This window comes from Heterocephalus glaber, unplaced genomic scaffold (genome assembly GCF_053883595.1).
Source record: "Heterocephalus glaber isolate CG9 unplaced genomic scaffold, H.glaber_assembly_v1.0 deba00001673, whole genome shotgun sequence".
NCBI classification, from domain to species: Eukaryota; Metazoa; Chordata; class Mammalia; order Rodentia; family Bathyergidae; genus Heterocephalus; species Heterocephalus glaber.
In genome coordinates, this window is record NW_028258410.1 from 8713788 (window position 1) to 8741401 (window position 27614).

At 50.6% G+C, this 27614-nt stretch overlaps 1 protein-coding gene across 7 annotated transcripts in view; it reads right to left on the reverse strand.

The window, feature by feature from the left end:
* Window positions 1–23566, reverse strand: part of Osbpl2 (oxysterol binding protein like 2) — a 45808-nt gene extending 22242 nt beyond the window's left edge. The window contains exons 1-5 of one of the 7 annotated variants that reach the window (XM_087197690.1): window positions 23376–23489; window positions 22537–22621; window positions 6021–6189; window positions 3680–3824; window positions 1338–1413 (exon numbers count right to left, since the gene is read on the reverse strand). In XM_087197690.1, the coding sequence (XP_087053816.1) occupies window positions 1338–1413; window positions 3680–3824; window positions 6021–6057 (258 nt within the window). In that variant the 5' untranslated portion in view covers window positions 6058–6189; window positions 22537–22621; window positions 23376–23489. Of the gene's footprint in view, window positions 1–1337; window positions 1414–3679; window positions 3825–6020; window positions 6190–22536; window positions 22851–23375 lie in introns of all 7 variants that reach the window. The other 6 variants (XM_087197692.1, XM_087197691.1, XM_004841002.4 and 3 more) reach the window with 6 other exon arrangements.
* Between the last annotated feature and the right edge of the window lie 4048 nt (window positions 23567–27614).

Below are 27614 nucleotides of genomic sequence, written 5' to 3' on the forward strand. Positions count from 1 at the left end.
TTAACTTTTGACCCACATTTTAAAACAAAATTAAATTTACAAAATTAAATTGGTAAAAATGTATAAAATTTATAAAAATTGGGCCGGGGATTTAGCTCAGTGGTTTCGCCGGCTGCTGTGCAAGCGCAAGGACCCGAGTTCGATCCTCGGTGCAAAAAAATAAATAAATAAATTAAAATTTATAAGAATTAAATTTGTAAAACATGGATCTGCTCTGTATAATCACCCAAGGAAGAACAGGTGACTTTGCACCAACTCCGCAGTGGGGACGTGGGACCAAGCAATCGAGGTCAGCATCCCCAGCAAGAAGCCGCTCAGGTACCGCCCAGCACCTGGACGAGGAGGGCAGCCCCTGAGTTCTGCATGTTCCTGCCAGAAATGTAGAAGCTCAATCTAGTCATGAGAAGACAGCAGACAGGGCCAGGGATGTAGCTCAGTGGTCCCACCGCCTGCCTCACAAGCACAAGGTCCCGAGTTTGATCCCCAGTACCCCCCCAAAAAACAGCAGACAAACCTAAATTAAGGAACATCCTACCAAATAGTGGAGCAGTAGTCTTCAAGGTATCAAGTCACAAAAGATAATGAAAGACTGAGGAACCATGACAGAGCAGAGGGGACATAACAACCTCCTGGGGTAATGTGGCCAAGCATTGAATTTTTGGAGTCAGGAGTCAGGGTGGGGATGTTCTCCACTGTGATGCCTGCACTACAGCTCACTCGAGCGCCAGCGTCAGGGAAGGGCATTCTGTAACTTCCTATACATCTACCATTACTGCAAAGTAAAAAGTTGGGAGAAAATGAAGTTTCCTCTGACGGAGAAAAAAGGACAAATGGACAAGAGCAAAAAATAAGTGGTATCAGAACATGAGTGAACGACCCCAGGACGTGGTGACATGTCTGGAAGTTTCTGGCCTCCAGGATCTGGCCCACAAATGAGTGCGCCAGGGACTGCGAGCTCTGGAGAGATCATAGTCTATAGCTTCCGGACATTCCAGCTGCTCAACCCGATTTCCCGTCACAATCCTGGGCACCTGACAGAGGCTGCCCCCAGCCCAAATGTAGCTGGGGAGAAGGCCCCACCCTGTCCCCCACACAGAGCACAGGAGCCTTGTCGTGTCTCCTGGCCTGGCTTCACCTGGGATTGCTGCTCTGCTGCCTGTAAATGATTTAGCCTCCCCACCTTTCTTCTTATTTGTTCCTTTCCTGTTTTATTATCTTAATTTCTTGCTGTTTATAAATACACATAATGCATTTTCTTAAGCTACCAGCAGAGCAAAAAACTCACATGAATGTAAAATGTTTAAGTCTCAAGCTTCAAACAAGCCATCTGAACTCACCAGGCCAATGCACTTTTTCAGGATACTCCACACACTGAAGTCACTCCTGCTGAACATGGGAGCAGGCAGTGCCGTCCTGGGGACACACAAGACAACGGCCACTCATTACCCAAAGAAGGTGCAAATCCCATGCTGCTCCAGGGTGGGTTCTGACGCACCCACAGGCTGCCGCTGGAGCCTTACAGAAGGTTCCCACGTTGCAGCCACAGGACAGTGGACAGGGGGAGCCGCCACGGGTAGAATAAGAAAACCTCTTCAGGAACCAGCTACTGAGGCCCTTTAGACACATGCTTATTTTTCCCAAGGTGCATTCTTTCTCGAACAATCTTCCAACCACCCACGAGAGGACCCTGCTGCCCTGCTCACTGTGGAGCCCAGAGCCCTGGCTCCATCTGGGGAGGGAGGGGGCACCTGAGTGGAGATCTGGCTTTGGTGGGGTCCCACAGAGTGGGGGTGCGTGGGAGACTCCACGGAGTGGCCCCCTGGTCCCCACTGCTGCTCTCAGCTCCCCAAAGGCCACCCCAGCATTTTTCTGTGCAGCTCTTATTTCAGAGAAGCTACTGTGAAGTGAGGTGCTGTATCTGAACTAGGGGGCCTTGACTTGGGTGCTCTGACCCTCAAAACTTAATGCCTGAGGTGCCATGTGATGACGCTCTCAGGCATGGGACATCAGGGCAGCGGTTTCAAAACACTGCTCGTACCAGGGGCATATGAGGGAGGGCAGGTATGGCAGCTGAGGCGAAAGGGGAAAGATGGTGAATGAACTCTTGGCTCCATACAGCATGCCACGCAGACCTCCAGGGTGTTACGAGGGGACACAGCTCAGCAGAGGCCAGAGGGTTCCCAAAGGGCACCCCTATTTGTGCATGCAAGTGGTGCTCAGGACTGAACCCAGGGCCTTCCAGCTGAGCTACATCCCCGGCTGGTTTTTATTGCTTGAGACAAGACTATGTCCCTAAATTGTCCAGGCTGGACTTGAACTTGTAATCTTTCTGCCTTGGCCTTCTGCAGTGCCGGGAACATGGGTGTACACCCCACACCTATCGAGCATGACCACCGAAGGAAATTCCAAAGAACAGGAACAAAGACATGAAGGTAGGTGGGCTCCAGGCCAAGGGAGAAGGGTGGGCAAGAACCAGGGCAGGCAGGAGGCTTCTCAGGCCCCAAAAGAGGTCCCCGTGGCTGGAAGAGGAATGAACAGGGCTGAGCCCCAAGGACAAGAGGTAGGCAAGGACACTGGCCCTTGTCCTAAAAAGAGGACAACTTTATAGTTCAATGTCCAAGCCAGGACACTTCTGCAAGTAAAAGGAGTGCTGCCCAGAGTTCCTCAGGACCAGGGGCGCGGGGCAGCTTTTGGCAGAGAGAAGGCCATGGGGCCATCAGGTCTGACTGAGAAATGCCACTGCATGGCAGGAAGAAATCAGGAGGGGAGGGTGGCATGCAGCAGAGACGGGAGAAACCAAGGGTCCGGGTGTACTTAAAGAGGCCAAAGTATCAGAGCACGGCGACAGGGAGAGGGAGGCAGGGGCGCGGGGCTGACTGCTAGCAGCTGGTCACAGGACACCACGCACTATGATGAGATGGTAGAGGTCCAGAGAGAGTGCGCCACCTCAGACAGGGCGGCACAGGACCAGAGATGTTCCTGCAACTGCTGAGCACGTAAAGGCAGGAGAAAGGGAGAGTGAAGCACCCGGAGCACTGGGTGACCCATCACACAAGAAGTGGCTGACATTCAGAGGGGAGCTCAAGGGCGAGGCGGGACCCGGGAACCAAAGTTCTTTAGTAGGTGCCTAGCACGCCACCTCCCACCCACTGCCTCCATGGACAGCCAGTCCTGCCTGCACTCCTGCTGCTCTTGAGAATGACTGAAGACTGCTCACTGTCCTCCAAATCTCATGTGGGTGTGAACGTGCTGGTAGAGAGAAATGGAACAGGTTCCTGCTCAGCAAGCTAACCAAACCCTTCCTGTCCTCCCCGGGCCACTGGCCAGTGTATCGCAATAGGACAACAGAAGAAACAAGAGGATGAGTTCACTGATGGAAGAGCAGGTGGGTCTGCAAGAGTCAGCAGGAAGCGTGGCCCACAGCAAGCCTGTTCTGCACTCCAGGCCTGGACCAGGATGGAAGTACTGGACTTCACAGCTGGGGGAAGTCACCGATCCGAACTCTGCCCTCACTGACTTCCAAGGTGTGTGGAGGAGCCTTCCCGGAGCCCAGGGGTGGGGCGGGAGTGCTGTTCCAGCTGGACACTCAGGAGACCCGAGGCCGTGCCTGTGCAGCACCTTACGGGGTGATCTCAGGTGCAACCAGAAAACTCTACAACGGTGTGTTGAGGCATCGTACCTGTGCTTTTGAATCCCATTCTCCTGAGAGGGCCTCTCCCCACTTTTCCCACTCCTCGTACTTTTGCTGGTGTCCAAGTCAATCATTCCAGTGATCTTCTGATTCGCCTCTGAAAATTCCCCAGAAGAATTATCAGAATCAAAGCCTGCACAAAACAAGCAAAATGGTCATTTCCACTGGACTTGGAGAAGGTGAAAATCTACCAAGATTTTGACTGTGCAAGCAGACTACCTAAATCTCTACATAGTTTTTTTGTTTTTGTTTTTGTTTTTAGAGACAGGGTCTAACTATGTAGCTCAAGCTGACCTTTAACTCTTGGTGATCCTCCTGCCTCAGCCTCCCAAGTGCTGGGGGAATACAGGCATGCACCACCACACCCAGTCAACATAGTTTTTAAGTGACACGTTTGGAATAATTAATTCTGCTTCCCAAGCAATAAAGGTCCTGATCCACCTCAGTGCTGGGACACACAGTGAAGTACTGCACGCAAGAGCAACGTCTCCACAGCCCACTGTGGCTTCTGCAATGGTGGATCTCATCCAAACATTGCACCAGGCTGAAGCCCTCGCTGGGGAAAACCAAGATGGACTTATTTGAAAAGTTCAGAGGCATTCAGAGAAGTACCAGTTACATGAGTCCTCAGACAACAGGGAACGTTCCGCTCAACTCCTGGCTGAGGAGGAGCACGGAGGCCCACCTCTCTGTGACAGGTATGGACTCCAGGTGAGGGCAGGAGCCCCCCCAGGTTCAAATGCTGAGTGACTCCTCCACTAAGAAAGAATTCAACCAGGAAGGGTTGCAGGTGCAACAGCAAACACGTCTCCCAGGAGTACCTCCACAAAAACACAGCTAGTGGAGTTCAGCCACAAAACAATAAAAATAAACGCAATTTCGCCTGGGAAGATGGAAGGGAGCTCAGTGTCTGCATCCCCTGGGGTTTTAGACAGGAGTAAGGCAATAGCCCACGTGCAGCAACAATGCATCCAGAGGCACAGCAGCCACACTGGGAACGAAGAGCTCTCCTGCGGGCCCGAGGAAGAGAGGCTTCAACACAGGCCTTGGCCCCTCTGGGGAGCAGCTGCTGACAGCAGGAAAGACCCCGGCAGGGCAGTGGCTACAGAAGCCTTTCCAGACCACCACAAAGAGCAGCCCACAGTGGTGTTCCAGGTGGCGGGCTGGTGCTCCCACACCCAGGGACAAGGACACGGGCAGAATGAGCTCTACAGCCCTCTCCACCAGCCATGGTCACTTGGATCATTTCACCAAACACTCCACACTGACCCGAGGGACACAAGAGTTGGGGATGAGCATAAGCCCCTGATGGCCTTGAAGTGAGGAATCCAGGCCTCTGTGGTTCGAGTACCTCTGCCCTCCCAGCGACAAGCAGTGAAGACAGGCAGCTCCCAGCAAACGGCCAGCGCAGCCTCCTCTGCCCCCCACTGCACCCCACAGGCCCACACGTGCAGATCTCCACTTGATGTTTTCCCAAAGTAAGAGCATCTGAACTCTGAGGCAAGACCACTGTGAAGGCAAGTGAGCTGTTTTAGGGTGCACTGTGAGGGACACAAACAGAGACGAAGTCAGAAGACCAGTGATTTGGGGATTGATTTGTTTGGTGGGTTTTTTTGTTTTTTGTTTTGTTTTGTTTTTTTGGTACAGGGGATCAAACTCAGGACCTTGTGCTTGTGAGGCAGGGAACAGAACCACTGAGCTAAATAATCGGCCCTTGTTTTGTTTTGTTTTGTTTTGAGACAGGGTCTTGCTATGCAGTTTAGGCTGGCCTTGAACTCACTATGTAGCCCAGGCTGGCCTCAAACTCCTGGAGATCCTCCTTCCTCTGCCTCCTGAGTGGTGGGATTACAGGCCTAGGCCACCACGCCCAGCTGTTTGTTTTTTGAGACAGGGTCTCACTATGTAGTTCAGGCTGGCCTTGAACTACCAGAAATCCTCCTGCCTCAGCCTCTCAAGTGCTGGGATTACAGGCATACGTACCTGGCACACCTAGCAAGACCAATAATTCTGATCATTAAGTGACAGAAGACTATTGGCTATCTTACTCAAACAGCTCATTTCTTCCAGGATCCAAATAAATCCACCCCAGGAGGCTCTTCCAAAAACTTCGAACTTTGCTGCCCCTTCATGCTATCTCCCAAGATCCAAAGCCAAGGTCCCCAACTCTGACAAAGGACATCACTTTCTTCCTACAAGCTGGCATCGCCTTATGTAACGAGTCCCTCCTGGCTTTGTTTACTGAGCCAGGCCACATCTCCCATGCCAGGCCCGCTGAGTGCTGTGGACTCCCACACACACTCTGGCCTCTGGGTCACCCCTTTCAGCTCACCTGTGACGGCATCGAAGAACTCTTCCTCCCCATTCATCCTTCAGCAGCGGCTCTGTCGCTGCCCCAGTGCTTGGTCTTCTATTGGATCATTGTATCTGATCTGCTTCAGCAGCAGAAACAACTTTAAGCTATGATCTTTCTTTTCATAAAAATCCAGCTGACTGGAGATCTAAGGGGAGAAATAGTTTGGCATGCTTAGCTTCCAGAATAAACATGGTTTAAAAACCATTTTTTTTTTGGTACTTGGGTCCTTCCGCTTGCGAGACAGGCAGCAGAACCACTGAGCTAAATCCCCAACCCCTTAAAAACCATTTTTAAATACCTACTTACCAAAAAAAACCCCCCAAAAAACCATTTACCATTTTGAAATTGATCTTAATTACATCTAAGTGAAGAAATAAAATGTATTATCATAACAAATACAGGACTTCAACCGTATAAATGAGGGAAGTGTTCCTAATGTAAAGATCAACTGATGAGTAACAGATCAGTAAGTGACTATTATTTTAGGAGTCATATTTAAAAATCATTCTTTACAGTTGTGTAAGAAAACAGTAAGACAGCTGGGGATTTAGCTCAGTGGTTCCGTTGCTTGCCTTGCAAGCCCAAGGACCCGAGTTCGAGCCCCGGTACCCCCCCCAAAAAAAATTGAAGAAAACAGTAAGATATTAATTTGGGGAAAGAGATGTGAGCAGCTGAAAGGCAGACCAGTTTCGATGAGGTGTTTACCATCTAGGCCCCAACCCACTACGGCCAGTTCTGCTGCAAGTCACCAGAACCAGGTAGTTACAAGGAAATGGGAAATTATGACAAAGTATTTTTCACACTTATCCCAAACCAATTGTGTGTGTGTGGCCGAGCACTGAACCCAGGGCCTAGAGAGGGCTAGGTAAGCACACCTCTGGGCCTGAGCCAATTTTTCAATTCCAGAGAATTAAGACTGCTACATATGTTGATTGCATACAGACAAACTGAAGTAAACTTAAATTTTCCCAAATTCATGATGGCTCAACATGTTGAAGCGCATACACATTAACTTCTCCCACAAGAAGAGCAGCATCTTAGAAATGCACAGCACTGAAGCAAAATGTCAACCTTGTCCCAAGAGGTTTCACTTCTGAAAATAAGCAGAGCCCTCCTCTTAACTGTTGGTCCCTGCTCCACTCTGAGTGCCGACTCGAGGGGCAAGGGTGTCCCAAGTGGGCAGCACGCCAGGCTCTTGGACTGGCCACGAGGTGCTCGGGACATGGAAACCACCACACAGCTCATCCCAGGGGCTCTGTCCATGAATGTGAAGGTAAATCCGAGCTGCTCCTCTGCTCTGCTGTCTGAAGACTCTCACCATTCCCCTTTGCTTCCACCTTCCCAGCCAGTCACCGAACTGCCCACCTGGGACAGCTATGGGAGACCAGCACAGACAGCGTCACTCGCTAGCACCTAATCTGTGTCCTTCACAAAGCGCAGAAACAGCCTTGAGCTTCTAATGCCTCTCTGACACTGCACGCCCGTCCCCCATGGCTGGAAGCCTGCTTTTGCCCGCTTGCATCTGCTACAAGGGACCAGGGCTCCTGGGAGGGGAGACAGTAGGAGCCAGCCATCCGCCCTGGCCTGCAGGTGGTGAGGAGCTGTGCCGCACACTGAGGCGCCAGTCCAAACAGCAGGAACAGCAGCGTGAGGGTGCTGAGAGGTGGGCCTCAGGCAGGGCCCCGGCGAGAGGGAAAGGCTACCGAGGAGGGCTCTGCGCAAGGCCCTTGAGCTCTGCCTGCTCTGCCTGCCCTCCTCCCATCAAGGAATGAAGTAGGAAAGCCCTCGACTAACACTGTGAGCCAGTAAGTTTCTATGATAAACTGCCCAGTCTGTGGTAATGCTGTAACAGCACAAAACAGATGAGGAAATGAGGCCAAGCCAAAAGCTCCCACTGCAAAGATGAGACGCCTGGCACCAAGAAACTACAAGCAACTGAAACACAGCAAATACACTGAGGCCCGAGTTCATAAAGTTAAAAAAAAGAAGTGAGCTGGATGATGCCAGCACGCCAATGCATTACTTTGCATCCTGCCTTCGTGCTGGCCTTCAACACACTATCTGTCCCACTGTGTCACCAAGCAGCAGGCGAGGGGACTGCACTTTCTAGAAGTGAATCAACGAAGACAGAACCACCACATGCCATGCAACACGCACCTCTGGGAAAGACTCTGTCGCCCACCAGTGCTGCCTCACCTGAAAACCAAGCCCAAATCCCAGCCAGCCTCTGGCTTTCCCACCCACTGAAGGCAGTTCACAGAATAGGGTCTGGCTAAACATATCATGGGAGAGAGGGAGAGAGGGAGAGAGGGAGAGAGGGAGAGAGGGAGAGAGGGAGAGAGGGAGAGAGGGAGAGAGGGAGGGAGGGAGGGAGGGAGGGAGGGAGGGAGGGAGGGAGGGAGGGAGGGAGGGAGAGAGGGAGAGAGGGAGAGAGGGAGAGAGGGAGGGAGGGAGGGAGGGAGGGAGGGAGGGAGGGAGGGAGGGAGAGAGACCGCATAAATGGATCTCAAAGAAATGTTCATGACAGTGGCTTTTTTTTTTTTTTGAGACAGGGTCTCACTCAGCTACTACACTGCCCAGGCTAGGCATGAAATTTCAACCCTCCTGCCTCAGCCTCCCAACTGCTAGGTATACAGGTGTGGGTCACCACACCCAACTCAGCCCAGAGTGAGCAACTGATGCCATGGGGATCCTTTCTTTCTGAGGTTGCACAACAGGTCTTTTAGAAGGCCTCACCCTCTGGAGCTGCAGCGTGACATTCACACATACGGACTGGATAACAGCGTGTCCAAGTGTTCCTCAAGATACCCTGGGGGTGGTTCATGGGACAGATGGGCCTCAGCTGGAGGACTGTGGGCTGGAGACTGTACTCATCTTCCCGCTTTGCTGGACTGTAACAGCTCCCATAATAAAAAGCACTTTAAAAGCCATGTTGCTTTCCTTTTTTATATGCTTCCTGACCTATAACAAACATCCTAATGTCAAAGGTAAGCAAGCAAACTTTGCAGAAAGTCTTTAAGATGAGGGTGTGGGACGCACACACGTTAGGTTGGTCGCACTGAAGACACAGCTCAGCTGAACGGGACACTGCCATCACCCGTGGCTGCATTCCTAACAGGTGACCTCGAACCCAAGCATAACTGAGGTCCTCAGCAGACATTTCCCATAAGTCTCCATGAGTTCCAGGTGGCCGCACACTCACACTGGCCCACAGAGCAACGATTACTCCAACATGGCCTCAGGCCACCCTGGAGACAGGCACACATTCCACAGCTTCCTCACTAAGGCCCTCACAGGACCTGGAAACTACTCAGCTGCTGCAGGCTGCCAATGAAAAACCACTGCCACTTCGTTCACTCTCAACACAGACAGTCCACAGGGAGCGAGGTCTCAGGTGAAAACAAGGAGCTCCTGAGAAGCTGGCCCTGTGCTCTCAGGATCTCCTTGTTGGGCAGCCCCCAAGGAGTGACCTGGAGTCTGCCAGACTGAGGGGCTACTACCTCCCAGACACTTGGCCCCAGAGGGTCTTCAGCCAGGACAGTCAGCTTTTCATCACTGTGACAAAATACCTGAGGAAAACAACTTTAAGGAGGAAAGGTTTACTTTGGCTGATGGTTTCTGAGGATTTATGGTCCCCTGGCTCCATTACTCTGGGCTGTGGTCAGGGCCTCATGGAAGAGCTATTCACCTCATGGGACCCAGGAAGCAAAGGAAAGGCAGGGAGACAGTGAGGGGTGGAGACAAGATATAGCCTTCAAAGCACACCCCCAGTGCCTACTTCCTCCCACCCGACCCCACACCCCAGGCCATAAAGCCATAAATTCATCAGTTACCTTTCTGGCCCCACCTCTGAATACCGCTGCACTGGGAATCAAGCTCTCAAATTTGAGTCTTTTGCTCCGTATTTAAACCGTAGCCTTTGTGCTTCCATGTCTGCCCACCTCTGGACTCCTCAGAGGCCTGGTCCCACACCCAGGTCTTGGCTGCCCAGAAGCCCACAGGCTCTGGGTTGTCTCTGACCCCAGACCCACCCCCAGGAATGCCACAGCTTAGAGCTGTGCATTGGATCCCTCATAATTTAGACTTTTGCACCAAAGAACCAAAGTCAGGATTTGTAACTTGTACTCTGCCAAAGCTGAGGGCACCATCAAAGATCTGTTAAAGGCAGCACCATCATTTCCAAAGCATGCACATGTGCAGATATTCTGTTCTCAGAAACAACACAGGGAGACAGAGCCTAAGGAAAGGACTTTGAGCCTTTTGTTTTTCTTTTATCAGCTCATTCTAATCAGTATCTCCCTTTCCTAAGTCCAAAGAAAAAAACCTAGGAAGTTAGCTAAGAATGGCATCTCTGGCCGGCCATGATGCCCTCCTGTCCTCCATGGGCAACTCTAGGGCAGGAGGCTGGGCACATCCTCCTATCACATGGCTCCCAAGCACACCACTGCTGTAAGTCCTACCCAGCAGGGCATCTCCCCATCCCTTCCTTCCGTCATCTACAGAACGTCCACCCTTGAAATGAGTTCCCACCACACCATCTTTTTAAAAATGTGTTCCACTATCCCATCTTGAAGATGCCCTCTCTGTGCAACTGCTGTCCCACGAGAACTTTTCCCAACCAAATGTCCTGCCACCTCTATGAATACTCATATTCTAGTCTTATACTCTTTACAAATGCATCTTTATGTTATTCTTAGAAAAACATATCTAATACTTTAGGCAATGAGTGACTAAGAGCAGGAGACTGGGGTGATTTCCACCCTAAACTCACTAAAAACCCTAATTGTGTTAAACTTCTCATCTATCAAAAACAGGTAGGGAGGCCCAGGGATTTAGCTCAGTGGTTCCACGACCTGCCTCGAAAGCACAAGGTCCTGAGGAGTTCAATCCCTGGTACCAAAAAAAAAAAACAGGTAGGGAAACCAGCAAGGTGTTGCATGCCTATGATCTAAGCTACGTGGGACCAGCCAGAAGAACCACAAGTTTGAGGCCAGTCTGAGTAATTTAAAGAGATCTTGCCTCAAAATAAACGAATCAGGGCGGGTGATGCAGCTGAGTGGTGGAGCACTTGCCTAGCACGCACAAGGCCCTGGGTTCAATCTCCAGTACTGCAAAACAAAATCTAAAACCAGCAGGACAACCTAGACAAGCAAACTCATAATGCAAATATTCTAAAGCCACTTTTGAGGTTACATATTGATTCTGTTTAAATTATTACAAATAATGTAAATCTATTTCATAACTTACAAATCCACAACCAGGAGGACTAAGAAGAAACATGTGCCGAGCTCACCCACACTGGCCAGCACCCTGTGCAGCACTTTGCTGAAAAGGAGAAAGCTCCCATTACATGAGACGATAGGATTCTAGCTTAGAAAGGCCCCAATCCCACCTAATTCTCCAACTTCAGGGGTTGTTTTCCTGCTGACAATTCAAAATAACATAGCATAAACTCTCCAGCTCACTTCTATGAGGAACTTGGTTCCCCAGTTCCTGCGCCCTTGCGGGGCTGGGAGTGGACACACTACCACACAGGGAACATTCCACAGGCCCAGTCCTGCCCCAAGAGGCAACACAGCCCGATGACCACAAGGCAAGCTCCCTCAAGGGAGGTGCAGGAAATCCTTGCAAGAGCCTGAGCAGTGGCAAGCTCTTCTACTTCCACACATGCTCAAGCCAGGAGCCACATAGCCCACTTCCAGAAGAACAAGTCAGATACAGACAGACAGAGCAGCAGCCATGGACAACACATTCCTGGTGCGGTACCTTTGTTCCCAGGCCCCCACCGCCCCACAGCACTAAAGCTGAAGGCTGACAGACAAGCCCACTCACAATGCAGGGCAGAACAGAAGTTGGCTAGGCCAGCCAAGGTCACCAGCACATTCCCACAGGTCCACTCTTTCCCTGAGGGACATCGGTGACCTGGTGGGGACAACCTGGCCACATCCCCCAGAGATCGGCCTGTCAGACCCCCAGACGGATGCTACAGCAACACTGAAATGTTATCAGAGCGCAAACAGGAAATAAGAGTTACTTGTGAACCTTAGGTTGATAGCCTATCGCACAGTGGGCAGAAGCAGCTCTCTGTAGAAATTAAAGGGCAGAAGGTCACAATCAGGGATGGAGAACGGGAAAGCTAAAGCAGGGAACAGCAAGACAATGCCTGGGGCTGGGGATTTAGCTCAGTGGTGCTGCTGCCTGCCTCATAAGCACAAGGTCCTGAGTTCAACCCTCAGTACCACACACACACAAAAATAAGACAAAGTCTGCTGCATTGTCTGAGCACACTGCAGAAAATGCCAGCGGTTCCGTGGCCAAGTTGGAAAGTGGCGGGAGCCCAGGCTCTCTCCGTCAGCACCTCCTAAGTAAGACGCCAGGGGGTCCTACAGCCGCTCAGGGGCCTCACCTCTCTCCACTGAAGCAAGGCCACTCTGAGTGGACAATGCTTCTTGGCCACCTTCTTCAGTACTTCTAACTTCAGAGGTCCACTTAGGTGCTGAATACCTTGGCCCCATGAGACCAGGGGACCTCTATGCCAGTCTTGGCTTTTTGCAAACATTAACTGAAAAAAGGCGCAGCATCTCATGGTGTCAGTTCAGGTCTAAGAGGGTTCGAATCTGCTCTGGCCAGTGCACCTGCCACTGGCCACCGGTGACTATGACCCCAGGAAATGTGCAGGTGGGACGGAGTGGTGAGCTTTCGATGTAACTCCTCAGCAGCCACACTGCCTCAGAGCACAGCCCTGGGCCTCCTGGGCTGGGCCATCATGGGATCTTGAGCTGACCATTTCTCAGCCTAGAGCACTCAACAGCCCTCAAAAGGCAGGAGAAAATGAAGGTGGGCAGCAGTCAGAGAAGGGACTTGACAAATCCAGGCCCACTCAGGAGGTGGCAGCAGCAGAGCTGGCTGACACGCCACAGCACCCTTGCAAAGGCCAGCCTTTCAATGGGACGTGACAGAGGGCCACCTGGACAGGCCATCTTCATCCTTACTCCAGAACCACCATGCATTTCTCACTCTGCAGTCACAGAAACATGCTCTTGCTAATTGTTAAGGAAAGACTGAGTGCTAATATTCCTGTCCTTGTAAAAGCTTACTGGCTATTTTTACAGATTTTGAATAAATTTAGAATCAAATAAACAATCTCTTCTCTACTGACAACGAAAACCTTTTTTAGAGACAAAGTGTGTGTGACATGCTGCCTCTGGCCCAGCCTGCACATCATCACTGGGGAAGGCACATGGTGCCCGACTCTGCCCTTAAGTTTAGCTTGATGATGGGGAGGAGCTGAGAGGGACCTTCATCGAATACTAGCTCCTTATCCTTCCGCAAACACAGTGATGTCCAACTGTATAAGAGCCATTATAGTGCTCTTTTGAGGGCAATACCAATAGGCTTTATGTTCTCCATTTCCTCAGCTTTCACGGCATCTCAGCCTTCCTCAGGATCCTGTGGCTATTCTTAGTCTGGGCCATATGAAATTCATCACAAACTCAGCTGCTTAATTGTACTCAGCACTTACAGCTGCTTAACTGAAGAACCCAGTTCAGCTTTCCATTCTAATAAAATGGCAATGAACGCACAAGTCGCCAACCACTAATTCGAGGTATTAAGTCTGCACTAGCCAGCCAATTTTCTCAGCCATCACAAAAAGAATTTGTATTTGGAATTAGTGCAGGAAACAGAAAGTTTGTAGATTTGAGAAAAGCAAGGGAAACAACAGCATTAGTTGCCCAGTGTTTCCCACTCTCAATGCCAGCAGGGTAGCCTAAGACATGGCAAAAGGGAGCTGGGCTTGGTGGCACACACCCGTAATCCCAGCACTCTGGGCGGTTGAGGCTGGAGGGTCACAAGTTCGAGATCAACCTGGGCAACTCAGCAACTTAATGAGACCCTGTTTCAAAATTTAATGAAAGCAGTCTTACGAGGAAAATTCATAGCAGTGAATACACATATTAGGAAAACAGAATGAGCCCAATTTAACAACCTGATGCTGAACCTCAAGCTTCTAGAAAAAGAGCAGGACAACCCCAAAGCTCATACAAGGGAGGAAATTATAAAGATCGGAGGAGAAATCAATGCAATGGAGACTAAGAGAACGATACAAAAAAAAATCAATGAAGCCAAGAGTTGGTTCTTCGAAAGAATCAACAAAATTGACAAACCTTTGGCCAACCTTGTCAGAAAAAGGAAAGAAAAGGCCAAAATCCATGCAGTTAGGAATGAAAAGGGTGAAATTACAACAGACCCAGCAGAAATCCAGAGGATCATCAATACCTACTTCCAGAACCTATATGCCAATAAGATGGACAATACAGAAGAAATGGACAGATTCCTAGATAAATACGAATTACCAAAGTTGAATGAAGAAGACCTAAAAATTCTGAACAACCCAGTATCAACCAATGAAATTGAAAATGTAATTAAAAACTTATCAACTAAGAAAAGCCCGGGCCCTGATGTCTTCACTGCTGAATTCTACAAGACATTTAGAGAGGAACTGCTGCCACTACTGTTTAAACTCTTCAATGAAATTGAAAGGAAAGAAATACTCCCGAATTGATTCCTGGAAGCAAGCATCACCTTGATCCCCAAAGCAGAGAAAGACCCAACCGAAAAAGAGAACTATAGGCCAATCTCCCTAAAGAACATAGATGCAAAAATCCTTAATAAGATAATGGCAAACAGAATGCAGAAGATCATCAAGAAGATCATACACCCTGATCAAGTGGGATTCATCCCAAGGATGCAGGGATGGTTCAATATACGAAAATCAATCAATGTAATACACTATATCAATAGAGCCAAGGACAAAAATCATATGATTATCTCAATAGATGCAGAAAAAGCATTTGACAAAATCCAACATGCATTTATGATAAAAACCCTACAAAAAATTGGAATAGATGCTCTCTACCTCAAACTGATAGAAGCCATCTATGAAAAACCAACAGCCAATATCATACTAAATGGTCAAAAACTGAAATCCTTCACACTAAAATCAGGAACAAGACAAGGATGTCCACTATCACCACTCTTGTTCAATATACTTCTGGAAACATTAGCCTCAGCAATTAGACAAGAGAAAGAAATAAAAGGAATAAAGATAGGTAATGAAGAAGTCAAATTGTCATTATTTGCAGATGACATGATACTCTATATAGAAGACCCCAAGAACTCCACCAAAAGTCTTCTAGACTTAATAACCAAATTCAGTCAAGTAGCTGGTTACAAGGTCAACACACAAAAATCAATAGCTTTCCTCTACACCAATGACAGACTCACTGAGAGAGAAATAGGGCAAATAATTCCTTTCATAATAGCATCCAAAAAACTGAAATACCTAGGAATCAACCTAATGAAAGAAATCAAAGACCTCTTCTCTGAAAACTATGGCACTCTGAAAAGAGAGATTGAAGATGATATCAGAAAATGGACAGACATCCCCTGCTCCTGGGTAGGAAGGATTAATATAGTGAAAATGGCCATACTTCTAAAACTGCTATATAGATTTAATGCAATTCCAATTGAGATCCCAGCAGTATACTTCATGGACCTTGAGAAAACAATCCAAAAATTCATTTGGAAGAAGAGACCCAGAATAGCAAAAGCAATTCTAGGTAACAGAGACATGGCAGGGGGTATCACAATCCCCAACCTGCAACTATACTACAAAGCTACTGTGATAAAAACAGCATGGTACTGGCAAAGAAACAGACTTGAGGACCAGTGGAACAGATCAGAAGATGCAGAAACAATGCCAGACACACTCAGCCACCTCATCTTCGACAAAGGAGCCAAACACCCTCACTGGAGGAAAGATAGCCTCTTTAATAAATAGTGCTGGAAAAACTGGGTTTCAACTTGCCAAAGATTAAAACTAGACCTGTATCTCTCACCATGCACTAAACTAAAATCAAAACGGATTAAAGATCTAAATATTAAAATAGAAATTCTGAACCAGTTGGAACAGAGGTTAGGTAGAACCTTTGAAGACATTGGTGCAGGAAAAGATTTTATGAACAAAACCTCAGTTGCCCATGAACTAGCACAAACAATCAACAAGTGGGATCTCTTCTTATTAAAAGGCTTCTGCACAGCAAGAGAAACCACCAGCAGTGTGAAGAGACAACCCACAATGTGGGAAAAAATCTTCACCTGCTCTTCCTCAGACAAAGGTCTACTATCTCAAATCTATAAAGAACTTAAAAAGATCAGACCTCCCAAATTTAAAGACCCAATCCAAAAATGGGCATCTGAAATGAACAGACATTTCTCAAAGAAGTAGAAATAGCAAAAAAATACATGAAAAAATATTCAACATCACTGGTCATTCGAGAGATGCAAATGAAAACAACGCTGAGATTCCACTTCACTACAGAAAGAATGGCTGCTATCATGAAATCAACCAATAACAAATGTTGGCGGGGTTGTGAGGAAAGAGGAACCCTGCTCCACTGCTGGTGGGAGTGTAGACTGGTGCAAGCACTGTGGAAATCAGTATGGAGATACCTCAAAGAACTAGGACTGGAAGTCCCATTTGACCCTGCTATTCCACTGCTGGGGATCTTCCCCAAAGAATTAAAAGAATCATACCACAGTGATATATGTGCACCATGTTCATAGCAGCACAGTTTGTAATAGCTAAAACTTGGAAACAGCCCAAATGCCCATCAACTGGAGACTGGATAAAGAAAATGTGGTTTTTTTATAAAATGGAGTATTACTCAGCCATAAAAAATGAGAAATTAGAGACATTGATAGCTAAGTGGATGCACATTGAGGCAATACTCTTAAGTGAAATAAATAGGACACACATGAATAAATACCAAATAGTTTCTCTGGTGTGAGAAACTGAAAGTGTAAATAAGGACTAAATGTATAATAGGTAATGTGAAATAGGAAGAAAAGGGGCAAAGGGGAAGGAAGTGGGAGGGCTAGGGGAAAGGATAGAAGGGAATGGGATTAACATGAGAAAATGGAAAAATAGGAACAAAATCTTTGTAAATAGGGAGGAATGGAGGGGTTGAAGGGAGGGGTGGACAAGGGTGAAAAATAAGAACCAAGAGAGACTATGTAAAGGTGCAAATTTCCAATGATGAATGTCATTATATTGTATACCTAAAATGTACCAATGATTAGAATGAATAATCGATAATGCAAAATAGGAAGAAAAGGTCCAAAGGGGTAGGGGTAGTGGGAGGGGCAGGGGAAAGGAAAGAAGGGAAAGGAAAAATGAAGAGAAATGGAAAAAATGGAAATAAAGTCTTTGTAAATAGGCAAGGGTGGATTGGGTGAAGGGAGGGCTAGGAATGGGGAAAAAATAAGAACCAAGATGCATCATGTAAAGGTACAATTCCCAATGAGAAATGTAATTGTGTTGTATACCTACGATGTACCAATAAAAGAATTTAATACAAAAAAATAAATAGAAATAAAACTTAAATTTAAAAAGGCTGGGGATTTAGCTCAGTGCAAAGACCATGGGTTTAACACTCAGCACACACAAAAAAAGAGGAGGCAAAGGGGAGGCTCAGCAGGGTCCCTGAGAGGCAGCCACGGGGGCTGTGATGTCCCTGAAGAGACAGTCTCAAGCCCACTGTCCATGATAAGTTTCCTCAAATATCATCCTCAACTTGATCAAAAAGCTCAGTATTGAGCTCCGTAAGTGCCAAGAATGTATCACACACTTTAAGAACACTATCTTATGATCCAATACAACATATTTCCAACACACAGGAGTCGAATGTTGCTCTTTCGTTCAGTAACACTTGTTTTGATCAACCTCATCACCATGCAACACAGAAAAAAGCTGTTCCAGTGCCACCGAGGGAGTGCTGAGAAAGTTCTGGGCGGAGGCTCCCTACAGCTCACAGCTTACCAAGGGGACAGCAGAATCAGACAAGCGAATCTGTCCCCTCCCCACGCTGCTGCGTGTGCATCCCTGACTGAGGAAATCAACAGCCTTGGCGGGCGCAGCGTGGGGGAATGTGCAGCTGCAGAACTCGAAGCCTCATGAACAGGACAGTAAGGGAGGCTTTGGGCAAAGGCCACTGTCCTGCAGGGTCCCCTGGATGTCCTCAGGGCCCCTCTGGCACCCTGGCCCTTTCATACGGGTTCCATTATAAGCCTTTCCTTCTCATCTTGTCCAACTCCCTTTGTCCCTTCTAACTGGTTTTACTGTTCTGAGAAATTTATCATTGTAAAATCAGACCTGCCCAAGACACTGCAGGAGATGGGTGTTCCAACCGACAATGACGTCAGGAAAATAAATCCCTGAACCAACACCCCCACCCCCACCCACCTCCCTGCTTTAAAAAAAGGAAAGAAGGGCCGGGGATTTAGCTCATGGGTTCCACTGCCTCCCTCACAAGCCGAAGCACCCGAGTTTGATCTCCGATACCAACCAAAAAAAAAAAAAGGAAGAATGCTAAGTTCTGTGTGTGCTCATTCCCCCCAGAAAGAAGACTCCGACTATTCACTAAGTTTCGGAGGGTCCTTGAGCCAAACGGGGGTTCTGACCCAGCTCTGGGCCACAGCACTGCCTGGGACCCCTTGCAGGTGACCCACACCCACATCACTCCTGGACGCCCAGTTCAGGGCAGCACCTGGGCCTGGAGCCTGCACTTCCCCAACGCTGCCCAGGTGTCCAGGTGTGATAGCTCATCCATGTCGCCCCAAGAGCCTTCCACCCAACAAGCCTCAGTGCCTGGCCCAAGCCCAGCCAGCTGCACTGAGCTGCAGGGACACCTTGCCACCAGGACTGCGCCTTCCTCACCCCACCTGTCAACCCCACCTCAACCCAGAGGACTGACTTTGCACAGGTCACTGAGAAAGCATACACAGGCACAAGACACACCTGGGACCTAGCCCTAGTCCTCTCAGTTTCTGGGGCGGCCCCACACTCTAGCTCACATCTGACACCGACTGTCATCACCAACTGTGCTCCTGCTCCCTCTACAGGGGGTCCTGGCCTGGATATCTGATCTCACATTCACCCTGTTTTGTTTTTTGTTTTTGTTTTGCAGTACCAGGGATTGAACTCAGGACCTTGTGTTTGCCAGGCAGGCATGGGGCCACTGAGCTACATCCCCGCCCCCTCACCCTGGTTTTAAGGCAGTGACGGTGATCACTTCTAGACAAGCACAATGGCACAATACCAGACTGTAGCTGGCCCTTTCCCACAATCAGCCCCATCAAGCCTTTCCTTTATTCAGTAAAACACATTAACTGCATACCTGTCGTGCCACCACCGCTGCCTCCCTCTCCCCAACCCTGGGGTGCTTCGGCATGTTCTAGAATCCAGATTCAGCCCAGCCACCCTACCGACCCTTAAGCACCCCCGACAGCCCAGAAAGTTTGTTCTCTGGCCAGCTTTCTAGTGGTCCCAGCCTCTCCGGGAAAGGTCTGTACTCAGGACCTGGCTGTGCTGAGATCAGCTGAGAGCCCCTGGAATGACGCATGGCTCGGCAGCAAGGACAGAGGCTCCAGACCCCAGAGCCAGGCCAGGAGGCACAGGCCTAATACCCAGACCAAGGCCAGGCACTGCCCTTCCCGTCCATCCAGCATTCCTCAGGCACAGGCTACAAGCCTGCAGCATGTTTCTCAAAACTAACCCAACAGGCATTCCACCGCAAAGGAGAAAGACCCACAAACACCAAGGAACAGTCCATACATGCACACATCCTCAAATCTAGTCCATTCTGAAGCCTCACTTCCCCTGAGCCTGACTCAGACTGTGGTATTTGTACTACCAGAAGTTCCAGCTGAAAGAGATGAGCGCTTTGAAATTCTGCCAAGTGACCCCACGTTATTCTGGGATTTGGAAGAAAAGGGAAGAATGTCGTGAAGTTCATGGAAATACCGCAGTGAGCTGCTTAATCACATTTATTAACAAGAGCTGCAGGTGTGGCCCAAGGGAGGCTCACTCCCACATCACAGCTTGAACCCAAACAAGCAGTCTGATGAGGCTGTGACACTAACAGATGAAATGTATTAGCAAAAACATTTTGAAAAGGCAAAAATGATGGCACAAACATTAATTAATTACTGTACATGGAAACTACATTTAAAGTGTCAAACTAGAACCTTAAATAGTCTTAGGATTTAAGTACTTTTTGTAATAGTCATGTTCAAATACAGTACTTCCTTTCAGTCTCAAGGTTACAAATCAACCTTGAAGCACACTAAATCTTGGAATTAATCCTTACATTTAACAATTAGTACTAAACGCTGTTAGGTGTCCACACGCAAGTGGAAATACAGCAATGAGGAGGAGACAGTGCCACACACCCAGCAGTGCAGTCCACAGGGCCTCAGCAGGTCACAGCAGTCGCAGCCTCAACTGTCCGAGGATCTTCTCATAAGACCCTCGCCTGATGGTCCCTCATTCCACAGTAACTAATTCCCAACAGAAGACAAGTTTGCGGGCCAAAGATTTTCCCGGCTCCCTCTTCAGACTGCACTGGTGTGTGTCTAGTGTCATTACAGGGTGTCACCTTCAGCACTCCTGGGTAGGGGAACCGAGGATGTCCAGAGGGCCTACAACATACCAGACGCTTGATGCTGTATTTTCACATACATTTCTCACAATCACCCATTTTACAGCCAAAGATATGAGTGGACAAACAGTGACCTTCCTCCTGCCAAACAGCCCCGGTGACAAGACCCAGGGCCCCAGCCTGAGCTCCCCCAACCCCTCACACCCACCTGCACAAGACAGTTAATCTCAGGCTGTGATGTCAACCACTGAGGGCCATCACCACCGCTGCTCAGAGACAGCTGCCCTACCTGCCTCGGGCTGGCCCCAAAGGGACAACCAGGAGGACAAGGCTTTTCTGAGACATCAGAAGAATTATTTTCAAAATGCAGTAAACTTGCAGACAGCATAGAATGTGAAATAGATCAATCATCATAAAAAAGGGAATGTTAAATTTTCAGTCAGCGGAATATCAAAAGACTTTAAAAGTCGAGCAAGTCTCAAGGAACATCCAAGAAACTTTTGCTAGCATTTCCAGGGACATGAAGAAGAGACGAGAGAATGAAAGCCAAGAGGCACTTTTTCAAATATTAAGAGAACACTGCTCACCAGGGATTTAGCTCAGTGGTTTCGCTGCCTGCTGCGCAAGCGCACAGACCCGAGTTCGATCTCCGGTAGCAAAAAAAACCAAAAAAACAACAAAAAAAGAGAACACTGCTCATTAAAGCAGAAAGCACAGGAGTCTGACCACCCCAGATGCACCGGGAGGAGGGAGAGGAAATGCCCAAGCATACGTCTAAGGTCTGACTACAGACTCGGATGGAAAGGAAAACCTCAGCCTCGAAGCTGGATCCACACCTGCCCATTCAAACTCACCCTCTTCTCTCAACAAACACCAACAATTTCACTAGTAACAAAGGCACTGCACAGCAAGAAGGGTATTTCTGCAAAATGCTGGATGGCCAGATGGAGGGAGGATTTCATTGTACAAGAAACAAAAAATGGTTTTATAAACATGAGAAATGAAAATCTGTTACAGGTGCTCCAAGAACCACAGTTCAGACATATAGTACGCAGCACGATTAGAATATTCTCAACAAAAGTTTGTTTCTTTTTTAATGTGGCATTTCTGAGCTAAATCCCCGGCCCATAACAAAAGTTTTAAATGAAAATCTTCGTATTAAAAGGCAGTGTAGGGGGCCCGGGATTTAGCTCAGTGGCACCTCGATTGCAAGGTCCTGAGTTTGATCCCCAGTATTGGGGAAAAAAAGGCAGTGTATTCCCCAGTACCACTAATTAAAACATGGCACAGAGGGGCATCTCTCCAGCTGGGGGTGTTGGTGTTGCTTAGTAGTAGAGTGCTCACCTGGCATGCACGAGGCCAGAAGAAAGAGGAATGTGAATTCTGGAGCCACACTGCTTTGGTTCAAGTCTTTAAACTATAATGTACTGCTGTGTAATCAGAAGTAAATTACTTAACCTCTGTTCCTGTTTCCTCCCAAATGATCAGAGGATAAAGCTGGCGCCTGTCTAGTAAATTGCTATAAGGTTCACATGAGTAAGGTGACTCTACAGTTCTCACAACAAACTGGAACAGGGCCGGGGCTTTAGCTCAGTGGTTCTGCCGCCTGACTCGCAAGTGCAAGGTCCCGAGTTTGATCCCCAGTACAAAAAAAAACCAAAAAACAATCTGGAACAATAACTGTTAAACACTTTATCACCCCCTCAGATAAAAGCCATTTTTTTTCTTCCTGTACCAGGGATCGAACTCAGGACCTTGTGCTTGGAAGGCAGGCGCACTACCACTGAGCTAAATCCCTGGCCCTAAGAGCTATTAACAGAAGGCTACGTGAGGTAAACAAGGAAGGTAAATTCTACGAGATGCAGCCACCCATTTCCTCATCATCATGTTTTGATGACAGCACCGTGGCAGGCACTGTGCCGCAAAGGAGGAAGTGCCACCCTCCAGGTTCCTGGCCCCAACAAGGGAAAAGTGAATTAACACTGGAGCACCTGTGTGCCACAGGGGTGCAGAGATGCTTCCATTTGCTCCTCACACCAGCCAAAGCAGATGTCACATGCCAGACAGGGAATGAGGCTGGGAGAGAGAAGCAAGGCAGCAGCGATGAGAACCCTTGTCCCGGGGCACCTTCCTCTCCAGCTGTTCCCTCAACAGCTCCAAGGGGCTGGCAGGTCATGTAGCATGGCTGCCACCAGGCCGGCAACAGCATTCAGAAGTTTGTGTCAATCGGCAAGTACTGAGACTACTTCTGCAGGTGCGCAACGGCAGCCCCAGGAAACGCTGTGACTCAGTCCGAGCTCGTTCCCTGTGTTCAGGACAGAACCCCTCAGGCCAAGGGTGCCTAGAAATCAGACTACCCAACACTCGCTGGGTAAAAAGTTCCCAACGGTACGCACAGTTGGCCAGCATTCGCGACTCAAAGGCAGAAACAAAGAGGGTGGGGGTGGGGGTCACACGAGGTGGCTCGAGGGAGGGGACAGGCACAGGTGGCGTCCCCGAGAGCAGGGAGGACGGGGTCGCTCGGGGTCTGCCCGCCGCGCGCACACAGCGGGCCCTGCCTCCCGGCCTCACCCACGTCCCGCGGGAACTCGCCGGGGCGCCCTGGGCCCACCCGGCCGCAGAGGGCGGGGGTGTCCTCCAGGGTGGACGGGAGCCCGCAGACCTCGCTGCTCGGCGCGGGCGGGGAGCCCGAAGCCCGAGGCCGCGACCCTAACTCCTCCCCTAGTCCCCGGGCGCCAGCAGCGGCCTAGACCCGGTCCGCGACGGCCTCGTGAGCCCCGTCCTTCCCCAGTTCTTGGGGTCGGCCTCGGCCTGAGGGCGTCCCACCCACCTGGACGAGATCCCTGCCTCCTGCACTGCCGAGCCCCGCTGCCGCCGAGCCCGGCCCAAGGCCAGAAAACCGCAGCTCTCAGCCCGCGACCCACTGACACCGAGGCGGAAGTGCGGCCCGCAGCCTCGCCGACCGACAGCGCGTACAGCCACTCGTCGCGCCTGGCGCTGTCGCGTAGGACATCGCTCACCCAATCAGCCTCAGGCCCGAAGGCCGCACCGGAGGGCGGGACTATGCTGCTCACGTCGCCCGGGTGACCTCTCCCCGCCCCCCCTCGGGAATCCCGCCTACTCGGAGGAATGACTGCACACATAACCAATCACTGCAGGGGAGAGGTGGAGTCATGCAGATACTGACCGGGGAGGGGCGAGCGAGGAGGAAAGGGCGTGGCCGAGGAAAATGCGAGTTTACAAACAGTGAGTCAGGTGGTCCCGGGCGGAGGCGCTCTGCGGCTCGGGCGCTGGGAGACTCGTCCCTCCACTGTCCTCCCGGGGGGGTGGGGGGTGGGGTGGGGTGTGTGTGTGTGTGTGTGTGTGTGTCGGGGGGGGGGTCCTCCAGATACTGGGAACGGGGTAAATGCCAAATATCATCCTCCCGCCTTTGCCTGCCACTCGTCGCTTACCAAAATCCCGCGTCAATATAGCCCTCCAACTGCAGCCCTGACTCTCCCGTTTAAAGCCCTCCGCTGGCCTCCCTTGGCCCCGCCAGCATGCCCAGAAGCTCAGGTGGCGCACCTGGAGCTTGTATCCCTACCCGGTGTTAGGCCTTGGACAAGTTATCTAACCTCTCTAAACCTGTGAGCACCCAGAGTTTCCTTTGCAAAGGAGTGTTCCCGCACCCTTATGCCATTTGAACTGGGACTCTGGTTTGTGATAAATGGAGTGAATGCACCAAGCGGCTATTCAGACTCAGCAACTGGTTGGGGAGAGCATATGGCCCTGTCCTGTCCTAGGAGGCTCAGCTCTGGGCTTCACTGCAGCTTCAGAGAACAGAGCAGAAGTCAAACGACTCTCATCTGCCTACAGACCACCCCAGATTGAAGCCTTGGACTGCTGGTAAGGGTCTTGCCACCTGAGGAGCAAGGAACATGGGAATGAAGCCAAAGATTGGAAGGAATAAGAGCAAATACCACTGAGCCACCTGGAACCAGCTGTAAGATCTAGCCTAGATTTTTCAGTCATCTGAACAACTGCATTTTCTCTTCTGCTCAAGTCAATTTAAGGTGGAGTCAAAAAGGTATAGGTCCCCTGAAACCGCAAGAACACTGATCAGTTACCCATGATCCCACAGCACATTGATGCACTGAGCATGCCTCTTCTACAGAGCCAGCCCTAGGGCCAGCACTCCCTCCTTGGAATGTGTCTCTCCACTTCCAGCAGAGTGTGTGTGTGTAACACACAGGTCTCCCTTAGCAGGACCAAGGGTGACTTGAAGGCAGGGGCCACCCTTGGCTACTTCTGTGGCCCCTAGGCAGATACTCTGCCCTCATAAATACTGCGGTGCTAATGAGTGAATGGGGCCTCTGTGGCAGGGGCCCAGGCCTCTTTTCCAGCCCCCCATCCCAGGGACTGCCTCAGCTCACTGGTGGGCCCACTGTCAGCTGGGCTGTGGAGATGTGGCAGGACTGAGAAGGAGCGCCCTGTGCTGCTCTAGAAGAGAGCCGAGATGGGAGGGAGGCAGCTGGCCTCCACAACAAAGGCGTTACCATGGTTACCTCTGAAGAGAGCGACTGTGCCAGCAGAGGGAAGGGTGCGGCGGCATGTGGCCCCCAAGCCAGGACAAGGACGACAGGATGGTTGCTACGGAGATGACCAGGCTGACCAGACTCCGTCCCTTCCCTGGAGGCCTGGCCTAGGACCAGCTCAAGGTCCTGGATGCCCACCACCCTCCACTCCCCTCACCCCAGTTCTCTAAGACTGACCCATGTTGTGCCCCCGAGAGGTTCAAGCACCCCCACGCACACCATCAGCTCCTGAGGTCAGAGGCTCAGGCAGAATGCCCTGCCATCTACTCAGGACCACCCTGGTTGAGTATGGCCATCTCCACCCTGGGGGTGGGGTGGGCACACTCCAGTGGCACATGGACCCTGGGCTAGGACAGGGTTTTACCCCCTTTAAACAGCTGCTGCCTCCTCCTGCCTGGTCCCTACTGTCGGAGTTGGGTGGTGGGCAGCTGAGGGTAAGCACCCCGAAGCCGGTGATGGGGATGCCCTAGGAGCACTTGGGGCACCTTTCACCATCTTTGCAAGGTCAAGAGGCAACTTACAGAGCCAGACTTGTGCAGGAATGAGACAGAAGAGAGGAGCAGCTTGGAGCCACGCCAGGATGAGGATGAGGAGGGCGGTGATTCTGACAGTGACCCCTGAGTGCGCTGTGACTTACATGCCTCGGCTGGTTTCCCCTCTGCAATGGCAAAGCAAGTGACCGCTGCAACATCATCCCCACTTTAGAGAGGGGCAGACTGAGGCTCCGACAGGTTAACTGGGGTGTGCAGTGAGGAAGAGGCAGAGCTCTCCCCAGACCAGCCCAGGCCCTACAAGCCCCTGCCTGTCTGTGACGGCCAGTCCCCACAAGGTCCAGCAGCAATGGCTATGTATGCTGTCAGGTTCTGAGATGTGCCAGTTTGGTGGGCCGTTCTGGGGTGTCTGCTGGTCTGTGGACCATGTTTGGGTGCATGCTCCCCCTTGAACTTTTTTGAGACCAAGCTAAGCCGAAGAGCAGTCCCACAGCAATGTCTGTCTGTGATGCCCCCAGCCCAGCGTGCCATGGATGATTAGCACCTCCCTGTCCCACCTTCTGAATTTGGGGGAGCAACATGGATGGCCCTCTGGGTCTTGAGAGGACCCTGGGAACCAAGCCAGGCCCGAGCACTCAGGGTGGAGGGCGAGGGCTCCCTGCCCGAATCTCTGGACCCCGCCCCGATTGTCTTAGCCCAGAATGAGAACGCATCCCCTCTGCTGCAGAGGCAGCTCACCAGTCAGTGGACATCATGATCCACGGCCCGCCCTCGGGCACCAGCTTCCCTGTGGGTGGCCAGGGCCACCAAGGAGCACATGCCTGGAGTGTCCAGCCTCCTGCCCTCTCCAATGAAGGAAGCACAGAAGAGAGTATGGCTCCCCATTCCAGATGGGGAAACTGAGGCTCAAAGGGCAGAAGCAGCTTGCCCAGGGTCCAATAGCCTAGCAGGGCAGCAGTGCCAGCCTTGCCCACAGCCCGCTGCCCTCCACCCCACTGCACACTGACCTGATTGTGGGTTTCTGGGTCTGGGGTTATCGCTTCATCTGGGCCCCAGTCCAGCACGGCCCCATCAGACCAGCCAGAGCTTGGCGTCCAAGAACCTGGTGCCTCCACATGACGGCCCACCTGGCTGGCCGCTGGAGGGCCTGGCCTGAGGTTTCTCTGCCCACTTCTCCCAGGCCTGCAGAGCAGGCTTCCACACGCCCTCCTGGGGCATCCATGGAGCCGGTTATATGGATGCAGCCAGGAGCAGCCTGACCACGGAGCCCTGGCCCTGTCTCACGAGGCTCAGGCCGATCCCTCCCCCCAACTTTCAAGTCTCCCTGCAACGTGACAGCACTCGGCTTTCTTGTCGTCGGGAAGAGGGTATTTTTAGGTTTGAACCCGCCTCATGAAGAGACAAGTTATCAATAGCAGCAGCAAAGGGCTTTTTCTTGTTCTTGTTCTTTTTATTTTTTCCCATGTCTTTGGGACCTGAACAGTCTGCACCCATTAAATTCTGCCAAAAGATATAAAGGAGAAAGGTGTTCCTCTTACAAACTTTTTACCCCGCAGCATCCTCACTGCGGGGGCTTTGCCAGCCAGCTCGGATCTGACCCCATCTGACTCAGCAGCCCCCACCCCACCCCCTGTCCTGTGTCAGGTTCATGTGCCCGGTGACTGTGACACTGCCCCGCAGGGTGAGGGCAGGGCTCAGGAATGTGCAGGACAGAGTGGGGCAGGAGGCCCTGACTTCCACTTCCGCTCTGGAGCCCTCCCCTGTGAGCTTCCTCGTAGCAGCCCAGTTTTACCCAGCACATGCTGTGTTCCCACACTGGGCTGCGTACCTCTGAATGCACTGTCTCAGCCAAATCCCCAGCCACCCACAATCGGGGTGATAGAGGGGTGCCGAGAAATCCGGGGGGCCTGCGGTCTCAAGGCCTCAGAGGCTGTCATCTGGCATTTCTGGAGGACCGGAGTCCCAGTCAAGCAGATTTGGGAAAACTGTTCAAGCAAAGCCAAC